Below are 27,899 nucleotides of genomic sequence, written 5' to 3'. Positions count from 1 at the left end.
GTCCCTGCATGCTCAGACAGTGACTGTATTTCTTCTGGTCACTTGTCCCTGCTTCCCCCTCTTTCTTAACACCTTTTTTAAAAATGTTTGAGTTTAACTGGGAACACTTTGTGAGCTTGTGCCACTTTTGGTTGATTTCCTGTACACATGGATGGATGATTCCTAAGCTTGGATGAGGTGACCCTTGAAAAACAACCAGCTCTCCTGGATCCATCTTCTGCCCAGAACTGCCTCCCATGGGAGTCTTCTAAGCAAGACTTTAAACAGGTCTTAGCCTATTCTCCTGAAATCCAGAGCTGTGGTCCTGCTATTTGCCTCGTTTCCTCCTGTTAGGATCCTTTACATCTAGTCTATGAGACAGCAGGACCTCAGTACACGTCATGGGACTGGTCCTCCTGTGGCTCAGAGAGCTGTAAAGGAACAGTCTTCTGACACCTCCTCTGCCTATAAAAACAAGACCTAGTGACTGGCTGCCTCACTGCTCAGTCCATACACACCCAGTAATGGATCATTGCTATGCTTCAGAGTTTTCACTGTCTCATCTCTTTTTCTTTCCTTCTCCTAACCTGGTCTATGTAACACCTCTCACCCACTTTTGAAATTTCCTTTTGCTTCCTTTCACCTCTTTTTCCCAGTTGTTTCCCAAGGCTTCTTAATTCCATCCTGGTTTTTTCCATTCTTTTGGGACAGGGTCAGATCATCCACAATCATCCTAGCTCCACTGAAATCCATACGCACCTTTACACTAGCATTTCATCCTCTAATCCCACATTTGCTTTTCTTTGGCTTGAACACTTTTTGAACCACCTTGTTCATCCTTTTATCCACCTGGCGCATTTATTAGTACATGGTGCACATAACCCTTTGGGCATGACTTAATATATATACCTCTTTTCATTTCTCCTCTGTGTCCTTTCTTTTCATTACTCTGTAACACTCCATGGTAGCCCACATGCTGACTTTTATCGGCTTGTGTCTTAACCTTGATTTTATTTTTAATGTCTATTTTATTTCTTTTTTTTTTTTAAGAGGACAAGCTCAAGGTGTTTATAATGTTTTTTTTAAATGCATTTCTCAATTTTATTTATAATCTCCTGAAAACTGGAAGCAAAGCTCTTTTTCTCTATTAATATATCATTTCTATTGTACTTGTACTCCAGCCTTGTACTGCTGAAGCTGATCTATCTTCAGGTTTTAAATACTCTCAGACTTCAGGGATATTTGGAGACAGAATTTTTAGTTCAATCAATCTCAGTGTGGGGCTCCCTCTGAATGTTATTTGACATTTATTTATTTTTATTAAAGATCATCTTCTCCCTCAGGATAGGAAACAACAACACCACCAACAAAACACATATACAAAATTACACAGACTTTGCAAAAATTATTTTTATAAAGCTGGCCGGATTTGGGCCCATCAGTGCTGTCTCTGTCCCCTTACTTTGTTCTCCTTGTCTTTCTTAATGATGATATAAAGACACTTATAGAATATTTCTCTTGGATTGGAATCAAGACTCGCTCCTACCTTGAGGTCCAAGCAGATCGACATCAGTACCTCAACAGAAACTCGTTTGATGTCACCCCACACCATGGGGATTCACCCATACCCAGGCCTGTGGAGAAAGCCTTTCTGAGACCTCTACTTTCCCATTCACTTCCAGATCCCTTTGCTCTAATTTCCCAACAGTGTTATCAGTGCCCCTCTTGACCTCAATGCCTGAACCTGATAGCTAATAAAAGGACAGCAGCTGTTTCCAGCATGTGCCTGTCCCATAAACAGTACGAACTGCCCTTCTTGAACTGTCTTCCAGGCATAAAACCCACCTGGTCATCTTTTATTAATTTCCCCATTGCTTTGTTTAGTCTATTCGTAATTATCTCTGTAAATATTTAATGGTCACTACATTGATCTGTATTGCCATTCTTGCTTTCCTTAATGTCTCAAGCTTGCTGTAGAATACAAGAATTATAGAATCAGTTTAACAAATTATGGTTGTGGAGCCACCTCTTCAGCTATGCTCCCTTCTAAAAAAGAAGTGCTACATTTTGGAGAGGCAAATGTTCCCCTCACCCCTTCTCTCCTTAATGTTTGCTGTTCTACAAGCAATGTCTTTCTGTCCATTCACATTCAATATCCTAAAGTTTATTTGTTATTTGCATGGCAGCAGACCTAAAGAAATTCCCATCCTGTTGTGTCCAACACTACACCAACAGAAACCAGAAAGAAAGGTCCTGTCCCTAAGATGAATATAGAAAAAAATACAGAAAAAGCTGCATTGCTTAAATGCAGAATTAAAGTAGATCTGCCATTTTCCATGCTGCTAAACCCAACCCCTTGCTTTCATCCTTCCCTTTTGCTCTTCAGGTTCTTCTTTTGCAGAACACAAAGCCAAAGACACATTTGACTTTGAATCAAAGTGAACCAGTAAAGGCTTCAGGGTGGAGAATGGCTTTCTCACATGTTGGCATAGCAGTATTCAAATATTCACCTGCCATGAAGTGCCATCCCATCCTCTGGTAGCCCTCAGCAAAGCTCTGTGAGCATGATTCAGCATTGTGTACTCTCAGTAGCATCAAAAATTCTCTGCGTGTGTGTCATTTTCCTTGAATAATTCCTTTTTCTGTAGTGCTGCTTCATTAACTCTCCTAACTGACAAGTTTTACCCTGATCCAAGCTTTCATTTCCACTTTGAAATGTCTTGTTAGACAAGCCTCAGATCCTTCTCACTCTGCTCTATGGCTGGTTTTCACCTATTATTAATGACATGGTCAGAGTTTAACAATCCCCATTTTGGTTGCTAATATCATTGCGTGTACTAGGGGCTATATCAGCAGCTATACAGATGTAATTTTATTCAGAACTGCTGTAGGATATATATAATTTGCAAGCAAAATTGCCTCTTTCTCTATTCCTTCCTTCTTTTATTTTTTTGCAGTAATAAAATTCAAAACCTTTCCTGGCTTTCCTGCAAGACCCTTTTCCTAGATTATCTGTTCTTCTTGCTTATGTTCTCCCTTGAGCACCAGTGTCATTGCAGAAAGTTACAAAATCTGTCTTTCTTTTCTGCTCGTCTTTGAAGCATCCTGGGTAGACTGTGATGGTTCTGTGGTGCTTTTTTTTTTTTCCTGAGCACCCAGCCAAGTGAGAGCATTTCAAGCCTGAGCATCTAGATGAACTACTCTCAGAATTTCACCTTTCAGCATACTGTTCTGGGCCCTAAAAGCAAGATTTGGCCCACAGTGGTTCTAAGTAGGTTTTAGGAAAAGCTGTGTGTTTTAGGACAATGCCCTCTCATTGTCAAGACACACTGGGAAAACCTTATAAGGAATACGCAGTGAGAATAGCCTTAGAAAGACTATGCATGGTCTTTTTCTCAAGCAACACGGAACAGCTAAGCATGTTTGTTTTGAGCCGTGAAAACTGCACACTGCATGTCATGGAGTTGATCCTGAAATGTCTTCAGAAGAGCCACCCAAGCTTCAGTCTTAATAATTATAAAGCAAACTATGCTTCACTGGCTTGAAGATTCAAAGTTTGCAGGCAGATTGAAGTGGAGGTGTCTGGCTGGAAAGGGATTCTGGTGTGTGTAGCTCTACATCTACCACAACAGTCTCCAAGCACTGGCATATTTCCTGAGACATTTACATTCAGAACACATTAGAAGAATCAAAAAAGCTTCTTCAACTTGCAGTCAAGAAACTACAATGAAGGATTGTGAATTTCAGATTTTTACCAGTAGGTAACAATCTCTTAGACCTAAAAACCTATTCTCTTACAAGAGTCAACTCTTTTATACTTGAATTGGCAAACTTTGTTATTGAAGAAATGGCAGGGCATAAATACACAGGTTTGTTTTGGTCAGTATGCTTCTTTCCAAGAATTTAATGTTTTGGTCCCATCTCTTGACTAAGGAATTATCATTGCTGGAATGAAGCTTGGATGACCAGACCTGATCTTCCAGTTGGTTTTGGAGGATGGCAGGTTGTTGATGGGACACCTCAAGAAACCAGTGATGGTAATATTGCTTGAAGCCCTCCTTAGCTCACTTTCTTATGTTTGGGTTCTTTGTGGCAGACAATGAGCTGATGATAGCTGAGCCAGTGGCACCATATGGCCAGTGACAACATCTTGAACCAGATTAACCACAGTCACCTGTGCTCAGAGCCTTCTACTGATTTGTTTTGAGCTCTAAAATAAATCTGTCCATATTCTAACCCTGGTCCTGGTGCATGGGCACAAAATCCTGCATGAGAAAGGCCCTGCTTGCTACAGAAGAGATGTAATCCTGTTGCCAAAGATGGCTTCTAAAATTTTAGAACATCTATACAAGACCCTGATCAAATAAGTTCTCCTTCATTTTATGCAACCCTAGCTAAACTTCCTGAGCAGAGAGTAGGCAGCAAAAAAGAAGTGAAAAGTCACTGCAATTTCTTCCCAGTCCTTAATTTTCCAGCCCTTAAAATGCATGCTTCGCAAATTTGCAGTGAGATCTTTCTCAGCCTATGGTGTAACTGAGTCCTCCCAAAATTATCTGCTTTAACCAAAATCAGCTATAAGTGTGTTTCAAGCACTTGAGACTTACAGTGGATTTTATGGTGCCATTAAACGTACTGAACCCTCAGGTTGTTCCAGACTTGAGTCTGTGCTGTCTAGAGGGCTTATAACAGAAATAAAGCTTCTTGTTTCTTGGTCAGAGTTCCTGTAAACCATTAAAAGAGTAAGCCAAACCCCAAGAATTCCTTTTCTTTCAGAAAATATAGCATTTTGACATGTTTTTAATTAATTTAGTATCTGATATTATCTCTCTTCTCCCCATAGGTATGTACAGGTGTGGTCCAGCCTCAGTTCAAGCCATTAAACACGGTCATGTTTGCTTCCAATTTGATGCTCCTTTTGTCTATGCTGAGGTATATACATGAACATTTTTATTGTAATGAGTGATATCAGTGAGACCAAAGGGAGATAGAAGATAGGGCTTCACCGCCATTTATGGATTGAAAAGTTACTTCATGTATACTTCATGTCACAGAACAATCTCATCATTATATTTTGATGTGCAGACCAGTAGGTGTGATATGGCTTTAATGAATGACAGAGGTTTCTCTGATTTCTGCTCACTAATGTAATAGGCAGAAAAAGCTACTCTGGCACAAGTGGAACTGCAGACTATGGTCATTTTTGCTTCTGAGATTCAGCTATGCTGGCAAATGGATTACTAGCTCTAGCTGCTTATCTTTGTTCACCACATTCCTTTTGGCTGCTGTGGGTAATGGAGAGCTCACATGGGTGGTTTGACTCACAGATCTGAGAGAGAAATATCTCAGTAAGGAGCTAGAGGGCCTAGTCTGGAGTTTTGACCTCTTGCCTCACCAGAAGTGGTGTGCCTAGAATTGCAGTAGCTGCAGGACAAGCTTCTTTCTAATTGCATTGTGTATAGCTTAGGACAGAATAGAATAAAGTTATTTTACGTATTAAGCACTCCCCTCTTTATTTCTAAAGCTTTTTCATGCAAGAAATGTGTAATCATGCTCCCCAAAATTGACTTATATCTCTCTAGCCTACTCAAATTTACACTCTCTGCTGTGGATAGTAAAATGTGTCTTAGCATAGGGCTATTTTAAACATGAAACTTCAATGTGGGTAACCAACGGACCAATGTGTGTAACCAACGTCAAGTCAATGTGTCATTGTTTTGAGGTGAGATAGGCTGACTTCTCTACTTCCATGTATCTCGATCTTTTTTAATTTAATTTCTTAGGTGAATAGTGACATTATTTTCTCAAGAATGGAGAAAAATGGAACCCAAGTGATAGAAAAAATTGACACAACCCATATTGGGCAGTTGATTGTGACCAAGGAAGTTGGAGGTGATGGAATGGTGGAGATTACTGAGGAGTACAAGTTCCAAGAAGGTAACCTGAAATGGGGTGGGACCATACTAATGTACGTGTATCATGGTCAGACCTTGCATGGTGGATTTGCAAATCTCTGGCACTGAGGGTTCTTCATGAGAAGGTGCCAAAGTGCCCTCTGCAACTCTTTATTTGTAAGTCCATCCCAGAAACACTGTAGATGCCTTGATCACAAGGCACAAAGAGAGCACAAACTTTGCCGCTCAGAAATGCTTTGGACTGAGTAAGACGTAGTCATGGAGCAACTCAAAGCATTCAAAACAATTCAAGATTTTCTTTTCTGTACATCTGTTTAGAGACTTCTTACTCAGGCCAGATGTTTGCAAAGAGTAAATCAATGTAGCCATATTGATAGGAATTCAGTTACATCAATTTGTCCCATATGGCTTAAATACCAACTCACTTGGAAGCTGTGAAGTTCTCCTAATAATAACATTACCCCAGGAAAGTTCCCTGTCCTCACCTAGTCATTTCAGCTACAACAAACTATGGAAGAGGCACCCTTGTGATCAGTAGGTGGGCTAATGAAGTATTCCTCTTTCTTTTCTAAATCTGATTCTCATTTATTTCTAGGCTCAGATGAGGAGAGACTGGCTCTTGAGACTGCTGTGATGTATGGCGTTAAAAAGCAAACTACCCGAGATACCAGCTATCAGCCACAAACAGATATTGACATGGACTTCCAAGTGCAAAAGGCAGTCCTTGGCAATGACTTTAAAGTCACTATAACTTTCAGGAACAGAAGTCGCAACTCCTACACTGCTACTACCTACCTTTCGGGCAACATAGTGTTTTATACAGGAGTCTCAAAAAGTGAATTCAAGAAACACTCCTTCAGTGCAAAACTGGAACCCTCTTCATGTAAGGCTTGCATATTTGTTTTCAAAACTGCTAGCTTTTTTTCTGTCTTGTTAACTGTCACCAATGTTTTTACCTATGGGTAGAGGCAACTCTAGTGGCTAGGGGTAGGATATTCTATTTGGTATCAGAAGGTCCCACTCCCTGCTCTGGCCCAGATATCATGGTCATTCAGGGCTGAGGCTGCTTTCTTCAGGCTGTTGCTTCCCTGCATAATGCTCTCTTACACCAAGCCTCTTGTCTGGGAATCGTTTATTTTTCTTATTTAGTACAAAAGAAAGCAAAGGAGCACAGATATTAAGCTGCAAGGTGTTGTTTTTCATACCTTTATTCTCCTAGCAGCATCTTAGCGGGGGAAGGAGAATGTCTGGTTCCACAGGGTATCATATACAGAGGCAAAGAGGTGAATGTTTCATCCTACCTGGTAGAAGCTGAAAAGCTCTGAGTAGATTCAAGTGAATATCTGGCTTTGGAGGACTGGGTAGTTCAGGATTTTGTATTTACAGTGATCTATAAAGTTTATATGTAACTAGAATGCATCATGATAGAGGAGGGATATCTGTCATCTGGGCAGGAAGAGCCTCAAAGGTGAGTTTTGAAGTATTTTAGATGAAATATTTAATAACTGATGTAAGCCACTATAAACCCTCACACTGTGTTTTGATAGGCTATGTTGGAACAACCCAATGACCATGACAGCACTTACTTTTCTTAGCGCCCTCTAGACTGCAGTAGGGAGATCCTGCCTCCCACTTCTCATCAGAAAACCTCCTGGCAGACTAGCTCAGGAGGCTGAAGGCAGTATTTTGCACTCCTCAAGGTAGGGGAGAGGGGTATTCTCTTTTTTAAATTTGGACATAAACAATCTATTTCCTGTCAGCCATCAGAGCTCCAGTCAGAAACCAGCAGGGATTGAGGGACATACTATACTCTGAAGTGCTATCAAGCAGGCTGGCTGTAGATCCTTGGCTTCTCTAGTGACAAGTGACTGCCAATCACTTGTTCTCCTGACAGGCTTGTGTCCTTGGTCAGTGCCTCCAGATCAGCAGAAGTGCTGAAAATGTCCTCTTATGAGGCTGAGTCAGAGGATCCTCCACTTGAGTTTGCTGCTGGGACAGTCGGGAGCAATGATTCTTCCCTCTTGGCACTGCTAGTGGGCAAAAGCAATCTTTCTGAGCACAGCAGGAGTTGGTGGGACTTTGGGAGCCCGAAGGATGGGCCTCCTCATCTGGGTCTGCTGCTGGATCACAGCAACCCTAGCTGACCTCTGATCTTTCTCATCTGTCTTATCGACCTCATCCCAGCTCAAAGGACACTTTGAGCACTCTTTCCTCAGTTTTCCTCAGAGTTTTGTCTCACTTAGAAGCCTCCATGGGACCACAGTTCCTGTCATACCATGAAAAAAATATTCTCTTTCTTATTCACTTTGAGGAATGTATTATTAGGAGACAATTAATCTCCATAAAGTAGAAGTCCACTTTATAGGGATCTACAGGTGAAGCTTATTAAAACATCTACCTCCGGTCTGTAACAAAGCCCTGACAGCTGCTCACTGATTCTTTCTAACTCCCTGGATCATTTGCAGGGGCTCTGGAAATGGTCCTTGTGTTGTTCCAACATAGCCTATCAAAACACAGTGTGAGGGTTTATAGTGGCTTGCATCAGTTACTAAATATTTGATCTAAAATACTTCAAAACTTTGGGAGACTTGACCAGGTACAGTAAGAAAATAATTTTCAATGGTCCTGGTCTAAATTCTATGCCACTTCTTTGATGAGGAAAAATTCAGTCATCTTGTAGGAGAGGTGCAAACTACACTTTCTGGCTGTGATTTGTGCTTAGTTCCAGGACTTATTTATGTCTGTTCTTGCGTCAGAAGTCTGTGTAAGGTATTATTATCTACAATACAGCTTCTGCAGTGCTTTGAGGCTCACTTATCTCCTCTTTGCAAGAAATTAAATGAATAGATGTTTAAGCATCGCTGAGCCCCATAATTCATTTTTTCTAAGTTAAGCAAATGGTTTGTAAAAAGCTTCTTGAAATTATACTGTAAACTCTGAATTGAATGATGGTGAGTGAACCCAGACTGGGGAGAGGCACCTGAGAAAACGAAACATGGATTTTTATGCATACGTACCAAGAGTATGTCCCCATCACTGCTTATGGCCAATGAGACACTTTTTAAGGTATTCCCACCTTTGAAGATGGAAATTAGCTTATACGTGATCTACGGTCATTGACTTGTGGGTCACTTTGTCCTGCAACGGGACAAAAACCCCTCACAAATTACACCATCTCTGAAGGTGATACATGAAACTCAAGCATGAATTCTTTCACCTTTGCCTCAGAAAGGAGTTTACATGTGCAATCAGGAATAGTGTCTGACCAGACGGGCAGTATGAAGGGAGGCAGCATGATTATTTCCAAGTGCATGAGAACATTCTGTCAGGGGTGTAATGGGAGAATACCTTCTGAGGCACTCAATCAGGATTTGTAGGCTTTGTTCAAGGCAAGAAGCGTGAGTGTGTGTATATATATGCTTTATATATATATATATATATAACAAAAACATTACAATACAATAAAGATGTGTCAAAGGCATTCTTTCAGCACATGCTGCTGAAAGAATGAAGCAAACTAAGTTTTCAAACAGGAAATGAATAAATGATTTTCAGAATAATGATTAAAGGAATAGTGTGGGTTGAAAATCTCTTTGAGGATTTGAATAGCTTAAACCTTCCAGTGCCTTCAAAGGTGCTCTTGCGTCTACTCAGTTATATTTAGTTTTCTCTGTTTTTTTTGAAAGGCTGTAAGGCTCAGTGTTGTGTTTCCCTTGGCTTTCCCAGGTGCAGTAAGTGGTACTGGCAACTTACCAGCACAACCAGTGCTGAGGAAATGAAAGTCTATTATTTTTTTTCCTGTGGTCATTAAATTTAAACAGAAAAGTTTGTCTTTTCTTCCACTATAAAGTAAACCTCTCTTAGATTGTAACTAATTTGTTTACTTATTTATTTCTCAGATGAGAAATACCTTGCCTGATTTATAATTTACAGTTAAGGGCATTATGGGAAATTGTTTTACACAAGATACAGAGTGAGAGGGAGGGAGCAGGAGCACATCAAGTAAATTTAAGGCTGGCCTAGTAAATCCAGGTCAGGTGGTCACCAAGGGAATAGCTTTGAAACCAAATCAAGGAACTGGTTTTGATGTGAGCATATCAGAAGAGTGAAAATGGGTGAATGTCATTTACCCAACTGAGTTCAATTATCTAAGTGTTTACAGTGTATGTCACAAATACAATACAAATAACAGGCAACAGTAATCATCATAGGTAACAGAAGGAAGATCTTGATGTGTTTACTAGGGTTATAATGAATGCTTACAGAGACAAGAGCTCTGGGTCTATATATTCTGCCTGGTCACTTTGTTAGCAGGTTTGCATCACATTCTCACACCATTGTTGGCCTGGGAATTGCAGTTCAATATAGTTAAAATTAATGATTCCCTGCATATCAACTGTCTCGCCTACAGGGACTTGTTTCTTCCAATAATTATTGTCAGGCAGCACGTGAAAGCTCTCTGGAGGGCATGCTGGTGACAGGAAGATCATCTTGCTAAATTTTGCAGACAAGTCCAGTGTAGAACAAAGGCAGATATCCAGACATGCCCTGGAGAGCAAGTGGTCTCTCATCTAGCCTGCATGGGCTCACACCCCCCAGTTGCTGTTCTAGTGGCATACCTGTTCCAGGAAGAGAGACAAAAGAAGCACAGGAATAAAGTGAAAAAGCCAATATTTACAGGAATGACATTTAAAAGCTGTTTTGGACCTTTATGCCCAGTAGATATGTATTGCCAATCTTCCTTCTCACTTATTTTGCAGTAGTACCTAGAAACTTTCAACAGTGACCTGAGACCATGCTGAGAGTACCAGGCAGAGGCTGTGTATAAACTCTGCTCCTTTCCTCTAGGAACTCACAACCTAAATGGAAAGAGCTAAAAATTAGAGGGGAAATGGTGAAGTGAAGAAATGAAATTAGTTTGGGGGAAAAAAATCAAAGCCATTCTTTGGGTCATAAACCACCTCTCTTCCAAGGGATTTACATAACCAGCACTGGCCATGATGGGAGGAGCAATTAGTGATTATGCTGCTTCAGTTGCCTTTTTTCTTTCCTGTTTCTCCCCTCAGCTAGCTCTTTCGATGTTGTGATCAAATCCAGTGAGTACATGAGTGATCTACTGGAGCAAGCCTCCTTTCATTTCTTTGTGACTGCACGGATCAATGAAACGGGGAAGATTCTGGCCATGCAGAAGGCGACCATCCTGGAAATTCCCACCCTGCGGATCAAGGTAACTCAAGATTGTGGTGGGAGTGAGTGACCACCGTGCTGCACACAGGCTATTCTCTACAAGGCTGTCACATTGAGTTCTGGGATGGGGGAGTGGATGTGTGTGTGTGCACATTAGACTGTCAGTCTAACATGAACCTTACAAAACAGTGTCTGCCTGGAGTATGTGAGGGTTTATAGGTATGTTGTATACTGTACTGAGTATCCCTACATTGAAGATGGAGGCTGACAGCAGCACTGGTAGTAAAGAGCTGAAATTATCTCAGTGGAGCAAGGAGGGGAAAAGATCTGAAAAAGCTGGAGAAACTTGAAGACTAAGAGAGATAACTCACTCAAGTCACTCAAATCTTTAACTACTTCAAAAGTCTATTATATTTAAAGCAACATAGAACAGATGCCTCTTGCTGAAGGATGAAGAACACTGCAATTGAGGTTATTTTGCTTGGAGAGCTTCTGCAGGTATTGTAGAAAGTTTCTCCAAACTTGGATGGGCAGCGTTGATTTGGGACAATGCTTTCAGGATTTCCGTGCTTTGCTGCTGCTCTGTGAATGTTCTGTCGGTGGTGTTCCCTGAAAGCGGAAGGATTTCTGCATGGTACCTAAGAAAATGTAGAAGTGTAATGATTGTGATAGGACAAGGAGCCTATATTATACAGCAAAGAAGGGCTGAGACTTAGATTTCTCAATGTATAACTGAGCATCAAAACAAATTGCCTTATTTTCAAAAGCACCAAGCCTTCATCTGCTTTGAACATTGGAAACTCTATCTGCTTTTTTCAAATACTAAAACAAAAGATCAAAACACCTGTTCAGGAAGCATGAATGAGTGACCTTGAAAGAAATCTAAGTTTATGTACCTTTTCCCCTCTACATATTTATTTGAACCAATGCTCAGGTTTCCATGTAATAATGTATGTAGTAACTGCATGCTCTTGCAGAAAAAGGTTTTTAAAAACATAGATCAAAACTACAGTGAAGTTTGCAAAAAAATCCATTCCATTTCATGGTCTTCAGAAATGTCACAGTGTTCTGATCAGATATTTTCAAACAAAATATTTTTGGTCTACTGAACATTCTAGAGAGGAGGTAAACAAGACAGATAAATGCTGCTTCAAATAACTGCCTTAAATAGCCAAATTTTAAAAGCAGAGAATCTTTTAAATTCAATACTTAAACAGAACATCTTATACAGCATTTCAAATTTCAGCTTCCAAATAGTTTATCTTCCCTGCTGATATGAAGGAAGGATATTTAGTATATAAGCTAGGCTGTTGTCCAATAACCATGTTTTCTAGTAAAAGTCAGTTTGTCTCTTCACTGTTTGTTTGTGATGTGTGAAGATATGCTGAAATTTTAATAGCTGGATTTTTTTAATTGTGTGTGTGCATGTGTATATACCTATGTATCGATAGAAGAAACTTAGCTTTATTGCTTTCTAAAGAAATCCGAGAAAGTTTATCTCCCAAACTTTCTTGTCAGATTTCTTCATTGAATGTGACTGACAGACCAGATTTCTTAATGTGAGAGTGAGAGAGAAGAATGAAAAAACACATTTCCCCTCACATCTTTGGATACACCTTTGATATTTCTCTGTTGGTCTAAGGAGGTTGTCAGACTTAACAGCTGAGGAAATTACACCACATTCTAATATAGCTTGAGATCAGATTACAAAAATAAGCTCATCAAATACATACCATGGTTCCAGTTGCATGTGTGGGACTTCAAGATGATTTTGAATACCTTCCAAGTAACAGTGCTCTTAAATGGTCAATTGAAACAAGGAGGATGTAAGATCTCTAATTGGACTAGGACTAATGCCACTGATGTCACTTGCAAATTCAGGTGCCCAAATGCTGTTGAGAGCTTAGCTGTATCCCTTCCTTCACTCCAGTCAATGTATTGGTATTAAGTGCACAGCAATCCCTTAGACCAGAGTCTTTGCAGTTTTTTGCAACTGTCATACTCCTATAAAAGATACTTTGTTCTTCTTAGTTACCTTTCTCAAGGCCCTTCAAATCAGCTCATGGACCATGAACTGGGCTGGCAGATCTGCCGGCCGCAAGTTGAAAACTCATGCTGGAGCAAAACAAGCACACATATTCTGTGAGAAATGCTGTATTTCCATAGGGAAAAAAAACCCAAATCCCTATGCATGTAGCCTTTGTTTAAAACCACATTCATTTGGAGATGTTTTCCAGGCAGCTGTACTACCGGCACTGATCCAAAGGGACAGACAGATCCCTTCAGCTCTGTACTGTAAAACACAAGGAAGTCAATGTGATCACTGTTCATTAGTCTCACAGTTTAATATTTTCCAGTGCAAAATGTGTTGCTTTTTTGCTTCCATAGGCGTTTTGGAGAAAAACTGGCCCTCATGTATCTGTAGAGAACACGTGAAGGGTTAGAAACCCTTCAGGGCATGAGAAGAGGTTGCAAAGCAAGGGCAAGATGGGCACAACACTTTTGAGAGGTGCAGGCACTGTAGCCTGGTGTTTCTAATTTAGGGTAGTAAGACCTGCCCTTCTCTTCTGGAGCTTATGTCCTGAGCAGATCATACTCTTCAGTGCTGGTGGGGAGTCTGAGCAGACCATGAACTTCAGTGCTTCAGGTTTCTCCACTTCAGTGGGGAGCCTGAGGAGTGGGGCAGAGTTTGGGGAAGAGGCCCCCTCAGCTGGGCTCACCCTCTATTGGACCTCAGCTCCAGAGCTGTCAATATGCAGACTTCTGGTTTTCTATGGAAATGAGGGCCTACCTTCTGACCTGACATGTAGCTTTAGGGAAAATTGCAGTGGGTGGAAAAATGTGCAGTGGTACCTGTGAGCCCATGCAACAATTTTCTTCTGACTAGTCTTTTTTGCCTCGTGCTGTTTTCCTGGGTGCTCCACTGCGCTTCCTCTGCTGCCTTGCAAGTACTGCGTATATAACCCTACAGATTTCACTATGGGACATTTTATTATTATCAGTTTCTGGAGAATTGTCCTTTCCTTGTCTTGCAGACCAAAGGTGAGCTGGTAGCTGGTAAAGAAATGTCCGTGATTGTGGAATTCACCAGTCCTCTGAAACAAACCTTGGAGAACGTCACGCTCCGCCTCGAGGGACCTGGTGTTCTGAGAACGATAAAAAAGGAGTTCAGGTGGGGAAGAAAGCGCAACTAGCTGGGAATTCATCCCCTGCTTACTCACTGGAGGAAGTTCATGAGACATCTAACTAATGCTGTGCTGAGTAATTTAATTCAAACACTCTCTCTGTACTTTAAAATTCAATGCACAGGGGAGCTATAGGTCTCAATAGTCAAAAGAAGTCAGGTTGTCCAGAGAAACAGCATTTCTTCTGTTCAGTATCAGGGTTGGAGGAAAGGTAGTGATTGTGGGTAGTTGCTAGTGCAGCTGAAGTTTACTTTTTCACTGTATTACACTATTTTTAGCACTTGACAATAGCACCTACAAGCCGCTACCACAGCAAGAAAGATTTATCCTACACATGAAGTGTTTACTGCCACTCACTCAGTATGTGCAAATCGAGTCCTGTGCTGTTTTTCAAAAAGGGCTTTTCTCTGCTCATGTTAATCATGATTATACAAGATGTTCAGGTACCTCAGATGATCTTTTCAAGCTTATGTCAAGACACAAAATATGCACTGGATGCAAAGCCTGCTGGAATAGCTGTGGCGTGTATGTGAGCACACAGCTCCCCCCCAGTAGCACCACTGCACAGGGCTACCCTGGCACAGAGGAGCATTCCCAGCACAGGGTGCTCCCAGGCCTGAGGAAAAGGAAAATCACCTCCATTTTTCTCAGTCACACCTCATGCTGACACCATGGTACATGTATACTAAGCAAGTTGTTTCCTAAATCCTCTCTCCATTTGAGTTGAGTGTTATAAGCTTAGCATTAGCCAGTTCCAGGGTATATAGTGGGGATCCTTGGAAAATGTTGCGGCCATTGCTTAGTCTTGGGCAGCCAAAGCAGTGTTATCTATCACTACCTGAGCTGAGGGTCCCCAGGTGTGTGCAAAATGAGTTTGAAAAATTGCCTGTGTTCAGCAGCTGCATAAATTGTCAGCATCCTCTGCAGCTGGTAGGGGAGGTCTGGGCCTGACTGCATCTGGGACAGGGATAAAAAGATCAAAACCAGTCTCCAGAGCGTGGCTGATAGAAAAATTACTGCGAAAGGGCATCGTACTGTACTTGCTTTATGCACGTGGTATGTTATAGGCACTGCTGAACATGACTCAGCATGGTCCACAGGAGTTGCACAGGTTGCAGCAGTAGCCTCCACTGCTGCCCAGCTGTGCCAGCCTCCCCTATTGTTCAGCATCCTTCACAATCCAACACCTGATGTGGGCTGCTCTCATCTTCAAGGATGCAAAAATTGTCAAGTGCATCAAAGGCACAGGAGTTAGGAAGAAAAATGACTCATGAAACAGACGTAATTTTCCTTTAAGTCACCACATTTTCCTCTTTTCAGTAATGCCCTTGGCATCATTTAAAATGGAAATGGATCAGCTTAGTCATTTTAAGGTTCTCAGACAAATGTAGGATGCAGGTGATACACACAGAGGACAGAGCAGGGGGCAGTTGTAGTTTATTTAAATAATAATCACATTTGTCTCCATGCATTCAAAGTGATAAATAGCTCTGGTGTGGTGATGGCTCAGCATATTACGCAGAACCATTCATCACTGAGTTCTCTCCCAGGAAGAATCAGATCAGGGTGGCTTTACTCCATTTGCAAGGAGAATTAAACACATTCTAGACTTTCCCCATGTTTCCTCCACTTCCCTGTTTATCAGGGACTGTCACATATGGGATATTGCTTATTCCAGTTCTTTGAAGGGATAAGATTTTGACCTCTCTGTATTTCTAAGGAAGCTTTTCTGTATCACTTGTGTGACTCCACAAAATATGTTTCGTGTGATCCAGCAGATACAACATAATTCTGGGAATGTAGTGGCTGGGGGCTTCAGTTTTGGCCATTCATAAAATCTATATATAGACATAGATATTAATATTTAGCTATTAGCCTCAGACAGATGAAGAGCATGACTTATGAAAAAGCCTTTGGCAGCAGCAATTCCTACATGGGGTATAGTCTTTGCATGACAAATGAGAACTAACCAGGCTGTGATGGATAGTGTTACAAGGATTATAGCCAAGCATGCTTTCACACAAGCAGGTGAGTCAATTTGGGTGTTTCTACACACCAAAGTATTAACACTTGTAGAGAGAAGCAAGTTTTTTTAGAAATAGGACAGTAGAGAGACAGGAAAAGGTGGGTTTGGTTTCCCAGCACAGCTGTTTTCTTCCTGCACACATACACACACACACACACACACACATTTATTTATAAGTATATATATACACAGAGGTGATAGCACCATAAAACAAGGATGGAAGTGCTACCTCTCTCACTGAAGCGCTGTAAAGATGCAGCCCAAAAACCTTCATTCATAGAAAATCTAGCCCCCCACAACTGCTCAAGAAGTGCAGTCAGCACAGTAGATCTGTGTAATATCTTCTTCACTTTCCATACAGATAATCTCTTGCAGATACTTCCCATAAACTCTACACTTTAAAAGGTATTTAACCTTCTGCAGCAATTGAAGTCATTGCATTATCATGCTACCATTTTACTCGGCATCTGGTGGATGCAGGCAGGCCAGCCAAGGGAAACACAATCTCTCTCATTAATAACAAAGGTAGAAAGAGGGAAAACACCTTCTGAAACTGAAAGTCTGCACATGCTCTTACCAAAAATATGATCTTCCTCTGCTTTTTTTTCCTAAAACTGGGTACATACCCCAAGGTGCCTATAAGCATGTATGTAAAATGCAGTGCACTACCATGCAAAGATACCTAAGCTAACCTCCAAGGAGCTAGAATGCCTCTTGTTTCACCAGGGGCAGACTTGCACTGAGACAAATATTCAGGTGGGGGGATTCCAGGCTAGCTCATTTAGAGCTAATTAAGGTTTCTTGTCTTGTGGCAGCTTGAGCTAAGACTGGGAAGATATTTCTGTCCTGACCCTGGCATAGGACATGGAACCTGAGAATCAAATCCTATCAGATGAGAATTTTAAACAGTGACTGAAGGATGCACTTACTTTTCTCTTACTGTTTTCAGTTGTTTGCAGAATACTATAGCCGTATAAGATGAGAACACTGCCTAAATTTATAATCCTCTTATTCAAAGATGAGGAAAAGAACATTCATTTTAATAAATAGCTCCCCACTACACTACCTTCTGCACTGGTTCCTTTGGAGCAGTTGTATCCTGACACCTCCCAAACACAATCAATCAATCAATCAATATCAGCCTTCAAAATCCTCACACAGAACGTAGTGAAGGCACTGAGAACACACAAAACCCCAATACTCGAAGCTCTCCGTACATCTTAATTGTAGCAAAAAATTGAAAATCAAGAGCAGTGCAGAATACAGTTGCTTTATAGTATGAGTTATCAAGAGTCATACATAACATAAAATGTAAAATGCAAGAGCAACTGTGAAGAGCAGGACTCCCAATAACACTTTTACTTACTTGTATGGACATGAAGGAGTCATCCGAAGTGGTCAGTGAGATCTGCTGATGTTACAACTGGGGCAGTAGAAGCTGGCAGAGGGGTTCAGCATCTCATCAGCACCGCATCAGGCTTGCATGGGAATGCCCTAGACACTTCATAAAAGGACTTGTTTAACCATTTAAGGAATCAGCAACAGGTTATAGGCTATAATAGACAGGACAAATGGAATTATAAAGTAGAAAAAATATATGCTAGATATAAAGAAGGTCCTTCTGAAGGTGAAGAGACAGGAAGTGACAGGAGGCAGAAGAAAATGGATTAATTTTGGAAATTTAAAACTAGCCTGGAGGAAAGGCCAGAAAAGGCTTTGACAGAGTCAGTTATTAGAGGAATAGAATATAGAGGGAGTAATTTATAGAACATTTATGAGACTGAGTGAAACATAAAAAATTTGGGACATGTTGTACTATCCACCTTCAGCTTCTCTGTTGTGTAGTGTTTTCAGAGCACTGGCTGACTGATCACAATATTATAACTTTTCTTTTTTTCTACAGGAGTATCCCAATGAATTCTACATTGACCTGGGAAGTAAAATGCATCCCAATGCGACCAGGGTTACGAAAGCTGATTGCAAGCCTGAATTGTGATGCTTTGAGGCATGTGTATGGTGAGCTGAATGTCCAGATTCAGAAACCATGAACCAAGGTGCTGCCTTCTTCTCCCATTTAGCTGTATCTCAAAAATATCATGGTAGGGGTGTGGCAGAGGAAGAGGTATAGATTCAATTAGTGTTATTTTGGTCATCCTTGCACTGAAAAAAAATTGATATAGAAAACTAATTGGCAAGACTGGGGAGAACATGAAAAAAGCACCTGGATAATGAATGATTTAAAATTATATACATGTAATTAAAGGCAATTCTAGGCCATATTATTATTCCTATAGTTCACTTGTATTTATGGTCTTTTGCATTAGTGCATCAAGGAAATTTGAAAAGCTCCATTCAGCTCCATTCAGGTTTTAATTAAGGCCTGATATTTCACTGAAAAGGGAATAAAAGAAAAAAAAAAAGAACCCAGTATTATAAATTCTTAGACTGAATTACACAACATTATGGTAGATCATTCAGGCTGCAATAGAAACAGGTATTTCTAGCTAAAGGGTCTGCTTTATCTTACAATGTTCTGGTTCATGGAGAGCTGACTTTGCTGGAAGCATCTCAGGATGTGTTATCTCCAGAATATTCTCAGCCTCTTGTTTCCTCTTGCAGCTTCCCTATGCTTTTTCTCCTACTCTTTCATGTGTGCAGGCACCCACACCTACTCACTTCTGTATTCCATACCCTCATCCCACCCCGTGTGCTGCTGATATGCTGTTTCTCTTCTTTGCTTGGTGAAAATCCCTGTTCAGAACTTATCACACCAAACTTGCATTTCCTGGTGTATCACATCTCTTGTGTATGATGTGTTCTCCCTTCTTCACCTTTTTCTGTCTTTTTCCCTCTCCTGAACCCACCCTGTAAACCCATTTCCCACATGTGTACGTATTGGGAGTGTTCATCACCCCAGAGCAGTTCAAGCTGGTAAATGGGGTGAAGAAATGAGGAGTGGAGGGGGAAGCCTGAGAGTCTTTTCCTGCCAGTCCCACAGTCCTAACAAATATCTTGCACTGGAGCTGAGGGTGAGTTTAGACTAAAAATCTGGAGATGAGTTTAGACTAAAAAGTGCCTGAAAGTTCCCAGGAATCATGGCTACTTCAGAGTGAAGTTCTGTTACCACATTAGAAACTTTGCAATGTCGAAGCCTCCCATATAAGTCATCTGGGGTAGAAGGGACTGTTGGAAGTGCAAGGTGACAATCTACATTAAGTAATTAAGCAGTTTTACCAGGGTCTACATCTTCTAATAAAATTATCCATTTGCTCTTGCATATAAACCTGCTTTCCATTCCAGACATTTCATAAATACAGTGTAATAAGAATTTAAAATAAAGTGTGTCTGATTGCACTTGTGTCTTTTGTTCTGTATTTTGATCAAATACTTCTTCCACCTAGTAACACTGTAGACACCAGCTACTGCATTTTAATTGTAAAAGTTAGAAAATTCTCTTCTGAGCCATGCTAATAAAATGCCTTTTTTACTGCTAATAAGAAAAACCTGTATTTATTTAAATGAAAAAAAATATTACAGGCTCAGTTTAACTATTTTCCTTTGGTTTTCCTTCAATTTCAACAGCTGCGTTGGATTGGAGAAGGTGACAGTTTCCAGAGCACACCAGTAGTGCTAGCAAAGAGAATCCCCACATTTCTCTGGAAATTGCTTTAACAGGTCAGAGCCCATTAAGAGGCCAGTTTGCCCAAGGAAACCTTACCTACATCCCAATTCTAAGGTGTGCTTCTCCCAGCTAAATATTTCAAGGCACTTCACTAACAGACATTAAGCTGAAAGACATTTGCCCAGAGATAGGAAGTATTTTTATTTATAGTTTATAGAGGGGTATATTGAAACAAAAAGAAGTGATGGCTGGGAATGGAGACCAGGGATGTCAATAGACCTTGGCATCACCAGCCTGCTCACTCTGTACAGAGTAGCTCACAAAAACCTAAGGACAAAATAAAGATAGCCTCTGAGATTTCAGCCACTCATCAGCATGGGCTGTCACATGAATCATGAGCAAAACATGACTGAAGAATCAGTGAGTGCTGTAATTGCACTTTATGTACACATAGGAGATAATCAATCAATAATAAGGTCAGATTGGCAACCTCAGATCTGGAAGAACTCCGAACATGAAAAAGGTTCTGATTTCAAACTCTTCAGCTGAGGGTCTTTTATGAGTGGGCCAAACCTGTGTCCTCAACACAACCATCACATCTGAGAGATGCACCGGGAAGGAAACAGTCCAAAACCAGCCTCCCTTCCTCCACTGATCCCACAGTCCAGTAGCTCAGAGAAGCCAAATACATACAAAAGTCTGTGCAGTGTGCATTCCTGAAAGCACACTTCATTTGTTACCAACTTGTTACATCCAAGCTGCGGGGCAGGTTGTTTCATAACCCATCAGTTTCTGACATTCAAAATCTTGATATGATCAAAAGGAAGCACACCATACAACCACAGCTAGGAAGAACATATTGTTACCCTTGCTAAAAATAGTCTAATCAAAGAATTATTATTAACCGAAATAATTAGGATAGAACTATATTTTTATTACAATGATGCTAACATGTACAGTTGAAATTATATCAAGTAAAACTGGTACACATAAACTTTCTAGCATACTCCTCTTTCTCTGCCTTTTTGTGCACCACTACACTGGCCCCTGTGATGTGCTCTGGGTTGGGGCCTGTGTAACAGCAAGTCACCAGTGTCCCAGGCCCTCCACCAAGCAGAGTCTGATGTTAGTGAGGGGAGTTTGTCTTCCTCTTCACTGGAGTAAGCACAACAGACAATTTCTTCCTTCTCACCCTATGATACACCAGAGGTTGTTTTTACATGCTTTCTAGTACACTCCACATCTTGTTTTTTTTTATTGATTCAGCTCCACAGTAGTTCCAAATTTGCTGGATGTGATGCAATTTACATGTGTTGTGTATATGTTATTTGTTCTCCTTTGTTATATCTAGGATTTGTCCTACCTACCTCCTAATGTTGCACCCTTTGACAACTAGTAATTAACCACCGGGGAGCTATTTGTAGCCTGAAACCTCCAGCATCATCCAACACCTGCACTGCCTGTTATCACACCATCCTAGTGAACCTTCATGCTGCATTTTATTTTGGGGTCATAAATAGTTCAGTCTACACAGAATAACTGCTTGTTATTACTGTCTACCAGTTACAAAAAGGACATACAACAACAAACATTTTACCATGCAATTGCATAAAGCAATGTAAAAATTAAAACAAAGTCAGTAGTAGATACCAGGTGGTTAGATAACTGCTCTTACAGCTAAAAAGCCTAACAAGTCCCAGTGTCTGTGATGGTAGCTTATCACCAAGCTGTGACCTTTCACAAGCAATGGCAGCATCTGATTTGTGGACCAAAATAAGAGAATGTGTCTGAGAACTGGCTTTTCTAGTGACTGATACTACCAGCAATAATTGGTTTGAACTGAAACTAATCAATAAATGCTCTGCCAAATGGGTGACATGCCTGGCCCCTCCCAATTTTCTGCTGCTGGGGACCTTAGCTCCTGCTATACCCTTTCCTCAGCATATTGCTTTCATGGTTGTCCTTGTTTCTCCCCAGGAGGAGGCTGTGGCTGCTGGTGCTACCCTCTGGATTTGAGTGATGGCACAATAGAGGAAGATGACCAGATCAGAGTGTGTGGGAACACTGTCAGAGCTTATTCAAACCAAAATGAGTAGCCCTGCTATGAAGGAGGAAAGTCAAAAGTATACTGTGAGTGTTGATGGAAAGAGAGGGATTGTTTTGTATATTGGAGTTGGCATGATAGCTGGTAATGAGTAAGGATGAGATATGTGTGTTAGAGAAATGTATATTGGAGTAGTATCTGTAATGCAAGACAGTGACTGAGAGAAGCTTAGAGTTGAAAGGGATTTACTCAGTGCTTAAAGGCAAAGTTTAAAAGCTCGAGTTGAGTACTGAAGAAAGAAAACAAGGACTGCAAGCTAAAGAGGGAAAAGATGGCCAAAATGAGGCAAAGGAAAGATTCCTGATGGAGAGAGGTGGGAGGCAGAGAAAGCTGTAAGAGAGGAAGGCCTCAAGGCTGTTTTGCCTAGTGTAGAGAACTGACAGGAGACACTGGCAGTGGTGGCAAAAGGCAGACCTCCTGGCCATCACTGAGGCTGGACCTGTGCTGGCAGAACAGGCGTTCACCCCATCCATCTATTGGTCAGCAAGCCCATGCTGAGGGCCATAGATAGGCTCAGGAGCAAGCTTCATCTGCAAGGCTGGCAAATCACGGAGAAGAGAAAGTCACAAGCTGGATTGGGTGATGGAAAACTTGGCCCTGTGAGGCAGTCAGCAGTTGAAAAACAACTGCACAGCTGGGTGTGCACTATGAGGAGATCCAGGCTGGGCTCGTCCTTTTCCTCAAGTCACCTGCAGCCCAACTCAAACCTGGTTGTGCTCATGGGATCTCTGCAATATTAGTATAGGAATTATTATCCAGGGACTCCCTGTTACTGCTCCTTGTTACTGAACTCCTGCTTAGGTTTTGGCTAACACAGAATTGACACTAGGGCCTGATACAGCACCATTTGGTCAAAGCTAGGGCTACATGAAGCCAGAACATGATGGATGGGAAGGGGTAGAGGTCATTATGCAGCTGCTATCACCTGCAGCTTGCTGTGTCTTACAGCCATAATCCTGGCCTATTGACAGTTTCTTCAGAATCTACTAACTTATGGAAAAGGTGTAGATCAAACATCCAAGCTGTAAGTTATAAATACATCAGCTTACACAAAATTCTTTTGAGGGGGATCTAATAGCAGCCAGACTGCTGAGGCCTCTGTGCTGAGAGGTGTGATACAGGGGACATCCACATGGTGATGGAGGAGGAAGAATGAGCACTCTCACTGTCAACTAGGTAACTGTTTTGCTTATTGCTGCATGAGTTGTAAGTTACGAATTAGAGAACTGTGAGTTGGAAACATCATGAATTACATGATGAAACAGTGAATTAGGCTACAGGATCATTTTGGTTGGGCACAAATGCAATGTAGACTCTCTGTTTGGCAGCTTTGATGGCTTTTTCTTTTGTGACCTTTGACAGCTTTGTCAGATTTTAGCATCTGTCACGTGCTTTGCAAGGAGCTCTCCCGGTGTGCCAGCAAGAGATATAATGAAACATCTTATATTTGTTTTGAACCTCATTCTCCTACTGACCTCCTTTGACATCATGTACCTCTGCTACTGGGAGAAACAGCAAGAACTTCACTCTATAACCTCTGATCTATAATTTCATAGATTTCTGTACTGTATTTCCCCCAAATCACTTATTTTTCAGATCTAGAATTCCTAGCTCAGCCACAGAAACTCTTCCATGCTTGTTTCTCTCCTCTGAATACCTCCCAATATTATGTCACTGCAAGTATCATTTAAAGCCAATGCAGCTGTTTTAAGCATTTGTATTTTGAAAGGACACTGCTGTGCAGGGCGAATGTTGGTCTCTTGTGATCCAGATTCATTAGGTTAAACCTGGACTCAACTGCAGCTGAAATAGATTCAAAACCTGCCCTGTTTACAAGTTCTGTACAGTAAAAGTTGAACACTTTTTGTGCTTTTGCATGCATTGTTTCATGAAATCCCTCACTCTGTCATACAACCACCATTATGACTGCCCTTGAAAAGACCACGGATCATCTTTCCACAACAGTTTGCTGATAATAAGTAGGGCATTAACGTTTGAAAACCAACTAATTTTTTCATCACTATGTAGATTCATAGGGTTCTGAGATGCTCTTTAATGTTATCTGCATGCTGCTCTTCTTCAAAGTACATATGTCTCAGAGTCTCAGTGGTTATGTGGTGCTCTTCATGTCATTTTATCTGACTACAGAATTCCTCTGTTCGGAAATAGCCTGCAAAATAATAGTGAAAATCTGCTGTGAACTTCAGACAAGTGAACAAAAAAAACCTCACAGAGTAAGGGGTAGATCTAAGGAGCTGTAGCTCAGCTTTAATATTCTTTAGCTATATTTGCATTAGTCAGTTTTAGAGGAGCAGACCTGTAGAGTGAAGCAGCTGGTTACACTGTATTTTGGAAGGTTTATAGTAGAACTTGTCCATCTCTGGTCTGAATGGCTATGAGCACTTGGAGAGCCTTTGATGCACTCTTCGATTCCCTCTCAGACAAAACTGAGTTGAAAAAACGTGTACTCTGAGATCTCTGTGACAAGAACTAAAACTCTGTAAGCTGCTGTTTCATTAACATGTTCCTAGTCAGAAGATGTGAGGGATGGTCAAGATCTCAGCATCTGTGAGAGCTGCATGGCAAAGATCTGCTTGGGCAATGCAATCTGAGAGCACTGAAGCATCCAGTTTTTCCCTGTGTGGATGTAATGGTGTGCAATGTACAAAAGTACTCACACCACTACTGTAAGCAACAGTCAAGGTGCACCTCCAGAAGTACGAATACTTGATAGTCCAGCTTTAAGGAAAAGATTCTCTAGTCTCTCACAGGTCTGATTTCTTATCATCAGGAAATGCTGGTGCTCTATATAGAGTGGTACACTGATCCCATGTGAACCCCAGAAGTATTTTTATGCTAATCTAGCTGTATCTGTGCTTGCACCGAGATGCATGCTTTGGGAACTGGTCTCCTTATAACCCAATGCAGTGTACTTCACTACTGATGCACATGGGCTCCAAATTCCCTTTGCAGCTGTAAAGATTGCCCTGCTGTTTGCTTAGAAGTTCGTTGGGTTTGTTGTCCTTTATAAAACAAACAACTTGAGCTAATTTAGGGACTGTTATAAAGATTATATTCCAAAGCCTCTGCTGTCTAAACATTTTAATTTGTAGGAAGACATTTTCCCTACTATGTTAAGCTTTGCACAGGGCCATTATAAACCCCACTGCAACATGCTGATGAATTATTTTCTGCATTGCAACTGGTTAAGTTAGGTAGCCACAGTTTTTGCAATATGAAACAATACTTTGTGCTCCAATCAGCTAGTTTTGGAAGAGCTTTTAAGTAATGAAACCTATTCCCAAAGCTCTGTTGACCTCATCAGCGTTACTGGTACCTAAGAAAAAAAAAAAACCTTTGCATTCAGAGACACTGAGCATCAGGGAAGTATCATCATGAAATTGCAAACTAACTTGCATTGGTTACAACTGAGGGTGAGAGGTTAGGTGAATGGAAAAGGCCATCATTTTGAGGAAAAGGGGAAAAAGAAGCAGACTTCGGACTGCAGTGTGTTAGAAATATAAGGAAGTAAAATAAATCTTAAGTGTCTTACTGCTGTCTTTCTAGTGAAGCTACATAACATCAGGATGTTCTTGTAAGACTTTTAGTTTTAAATGGCATTTATTTTGTTCAGCTTTTTGTTAAATGAACTTCTAAAACCCACAAATGGACCAGATCATGACACTGCATTCATTTTTGCAGTTTTTCAACTCCTTACTACTGCAGACAAAGATGCCAGCTACTTCTCTTTCCATCATCATGTTTTTCACAGCTTCCTTCATCTGTAGTTTGCCACTTCAGTGTGGCCCTGAGGCCACTCCAGTATTATGCACCCTGTGCCATGTTTATCCTGAAGCACAGTATGATGATAGTGCACCTACCAACAACACCTTACATGTTTTACAGCTATTATTAGAGAAGCATAGCCTCAATGCTTCTTAGAAGATCTTTCTCAGTGACTTTTTATTAGAGATCCATTTCTGAGTGTCACCATACACTAATGTATAGTCCCAACCAGATCATTCCGTGATCAGCCAATTTTTAAAGTTTAAAAAAAACAGTTAGTTGTTGACATGTCTGTTTCTTATACCTGGCAGTTTGGCTGTTAACAGCCTCTAAGGCACAATGTCAAGAATCTCTACATGTGATTTTTACATATTAGACATTGATTGCCGGAGAACAAATATGACAAACTAGGGATGATAGTGAGGGAGAGGGGCAGGAGAGGCTGTATCTAGAATAACACAGATATACCAGCAGGCAAACTGGTCATGTCACTTTCTTTCTGGCACCTGTAATTCCTGTCACCAAATAGATCTTGGTTCCTTTATGTCACCACTCAAAGAAACAGCAGTTAAATGTCTCACTTCCTGGAGCAGGAAAGGGACTTTATGGCTTACAGCACCTGCTTGTGTAACAAGAACATCTCTGTTACCTTCTGTGCTGTTCAGTCCATCCTTTCATCAAAATGCTGCAGTAAGTGCTTCAACATTACATGTTTGGACTGAGGAATGATGAAAAACTCTGTCTTTCTCTCCAGGCTTATGGAAATCCCTGGCTAGTTATCCATTCCTGGCATTATTGTTCTCCTTGGTCAGAGCTGGGGCTCCCAGTATTCAGGAGAGTTGCTACGCAGCTGCCAGGACAGAAACTTTGATATCAGGAATTTATTGGATATTCCACTATTCCAGTATTTCTGGATGTTGGTGTGGGGATTAGCTTCAATGGCTCTACAGTCATTGGAGGTGCCCAGATTCCTCTAGAGAGGTATTTCCCTCTCCTGGGAAGGGCTGATTTGGGATCATTGCAGCCAGAAGTGAGCTAGCGTGTTAGAGCAGTCTGAATTTATTCTATCACATCTTCTGTATTGAACACAGAAGGGATACTACTCAACCTCTAAGCAAAAACTGCCAAGAGAGATCGTCCTGGCTTTTAGAGCAAGAGCAGCACTATGCACTTAATGAGAACCACATGCAGCACTACCAATGGTATCACATCTCAGTGGGCCAATCTAGACTGAAAGGTAAGAGGGAATTATTATCCTTCTTTTGTCTCTGTGAATGCCTTCCCTTGACAAAAAAAAATTTACATAGCTTTTCTTTACCTAGTTTTCATGATTCTTATTAGGTCTTTGTTTGGGAACTCCTGCAACAGACTGTGTAATTTCTATTTCTGATTTTTTTTCTGGGTTTTCTGCTTCTTATCTGATTTTGCCACCATGTCAAAGAAACTGATGAGAGCCCGATTTGCGCCTGCTGATCAGGGTGTCATTCCACAATTTACTCAGTGGGTTGATTTGTCAAATAAGGTACTGCTTGATCAATTATGATGAAGTTATGAAAAGCAGCTTTTAATGGTATTGGAAGAAAGAATGAGCTAAGACCTCATAGAATAAAAATGAGTGAGGGGAGGAAAAGTGTTGCATTTCACTTATGTGCTTTGGTGGCCCTGCACTCTGTGGTGTTGTGCCCATCTGTATATCTCCTACTGTCCCAAAGGGTCTGACATTATGAACTTTCGACAGAAGCACAGTTAACAGTACTTTTCCAAACTGGACTGCAAGCTTGAAAATAAAATAATACACATGGGAAAACACCAAATAATTAAAAGGTGACAGTGTTTTTCCTCTTCCTTTTTGTTTTCCATACTTCACCAATTTTGAGGTATATTGTTGATGTCTGGCTGGGTTACAGTAGATCCATTTACTATTGCAATCCACCCTAATAGATTCCTGGTAAAGGACATGGACAATGAAGTCTACTCCAGGAGCAGCACTAGTCTTCCCAGTGTACACCAGAAAAGATAAACAATAACACAAACTAGAGCCGGTAAATCTTTTTCAGAAGTCTGGCTGTTGCTTCTCTTGTTTTCACATATATTGACT

The 27,899-nt window shown here is 40.9% G+C and overlaps 1 protein-coding gene across 2 annotated transcripts in view; it reads left to right on the top strand.

Annotated features, from left to right (window-relative positions):
- The window catches only part of F13A1 (coagulation factor XIII A chain), a 60,417-nt gene extending 40,790 nt beyond the window's left edge, over positions 1 to 19,627 (top strand). For both annotated transcript variants that reach the window (XM_050323142.1, XM_050323151.1), the window contains exons 9-15: positions 3,913 to 4,016; positions 4,820 to 4,908; positions 5,760 to 5,913; positions 6,487 to 6,774; positions 10,958 to 11,118; positions 14,114 to 14,250; positions 18,193 to 19,627. In XM_050323142.1, coding sequence (XP_050179099.1) covers positions 3,913 to 4,016; positions 4,820 to 4,908; positions 5,760 to 5,913; positions 6,487 to 6,774; positions 10,958 to 11,118; positions 14,114 to 14,250; positions 18,193 to 18,337 — 1,078 coding nt within the window. In that variant the 3' untranslated portion in view covers positions 18,338 to 19,627. The remainder of the gene's footprint in view (positions 1 to 3,912; positions 4,017 to 4,819; positions 4,909 to 5,759; positions 5,914 to 6,486; positions 6,775 to 10,957; positions 11,119 to 14,113; positions 14,251 to 18,192) is intronic.
- The last annotated feature ends 8,272 nt before the right edge of the window (positions 19,628 to 27,899 follow it).

Source organism: Myiozetetes cayanensis, unplaced genomic scaffold, assembly GCF_022539395.1.
Source record: "Myiozetetes cayanensis isolate MyiCay16 unplaced genomic scaffold, myiCay2020 scf1, whole genome shotgun sequence".
Classification (NCBI taxonomy): domain Eukaryota; kingdom Metazoa; phylum Chordata; class Aves; order Passeriformes; family Tyrannidae; genus Myiozetetes; species Myiozetetes cayanensis.
Note: the sequence above shows the minus strand (reverse complement) of the source record. Positions and strands in the feature narration are given on the sequence as shown.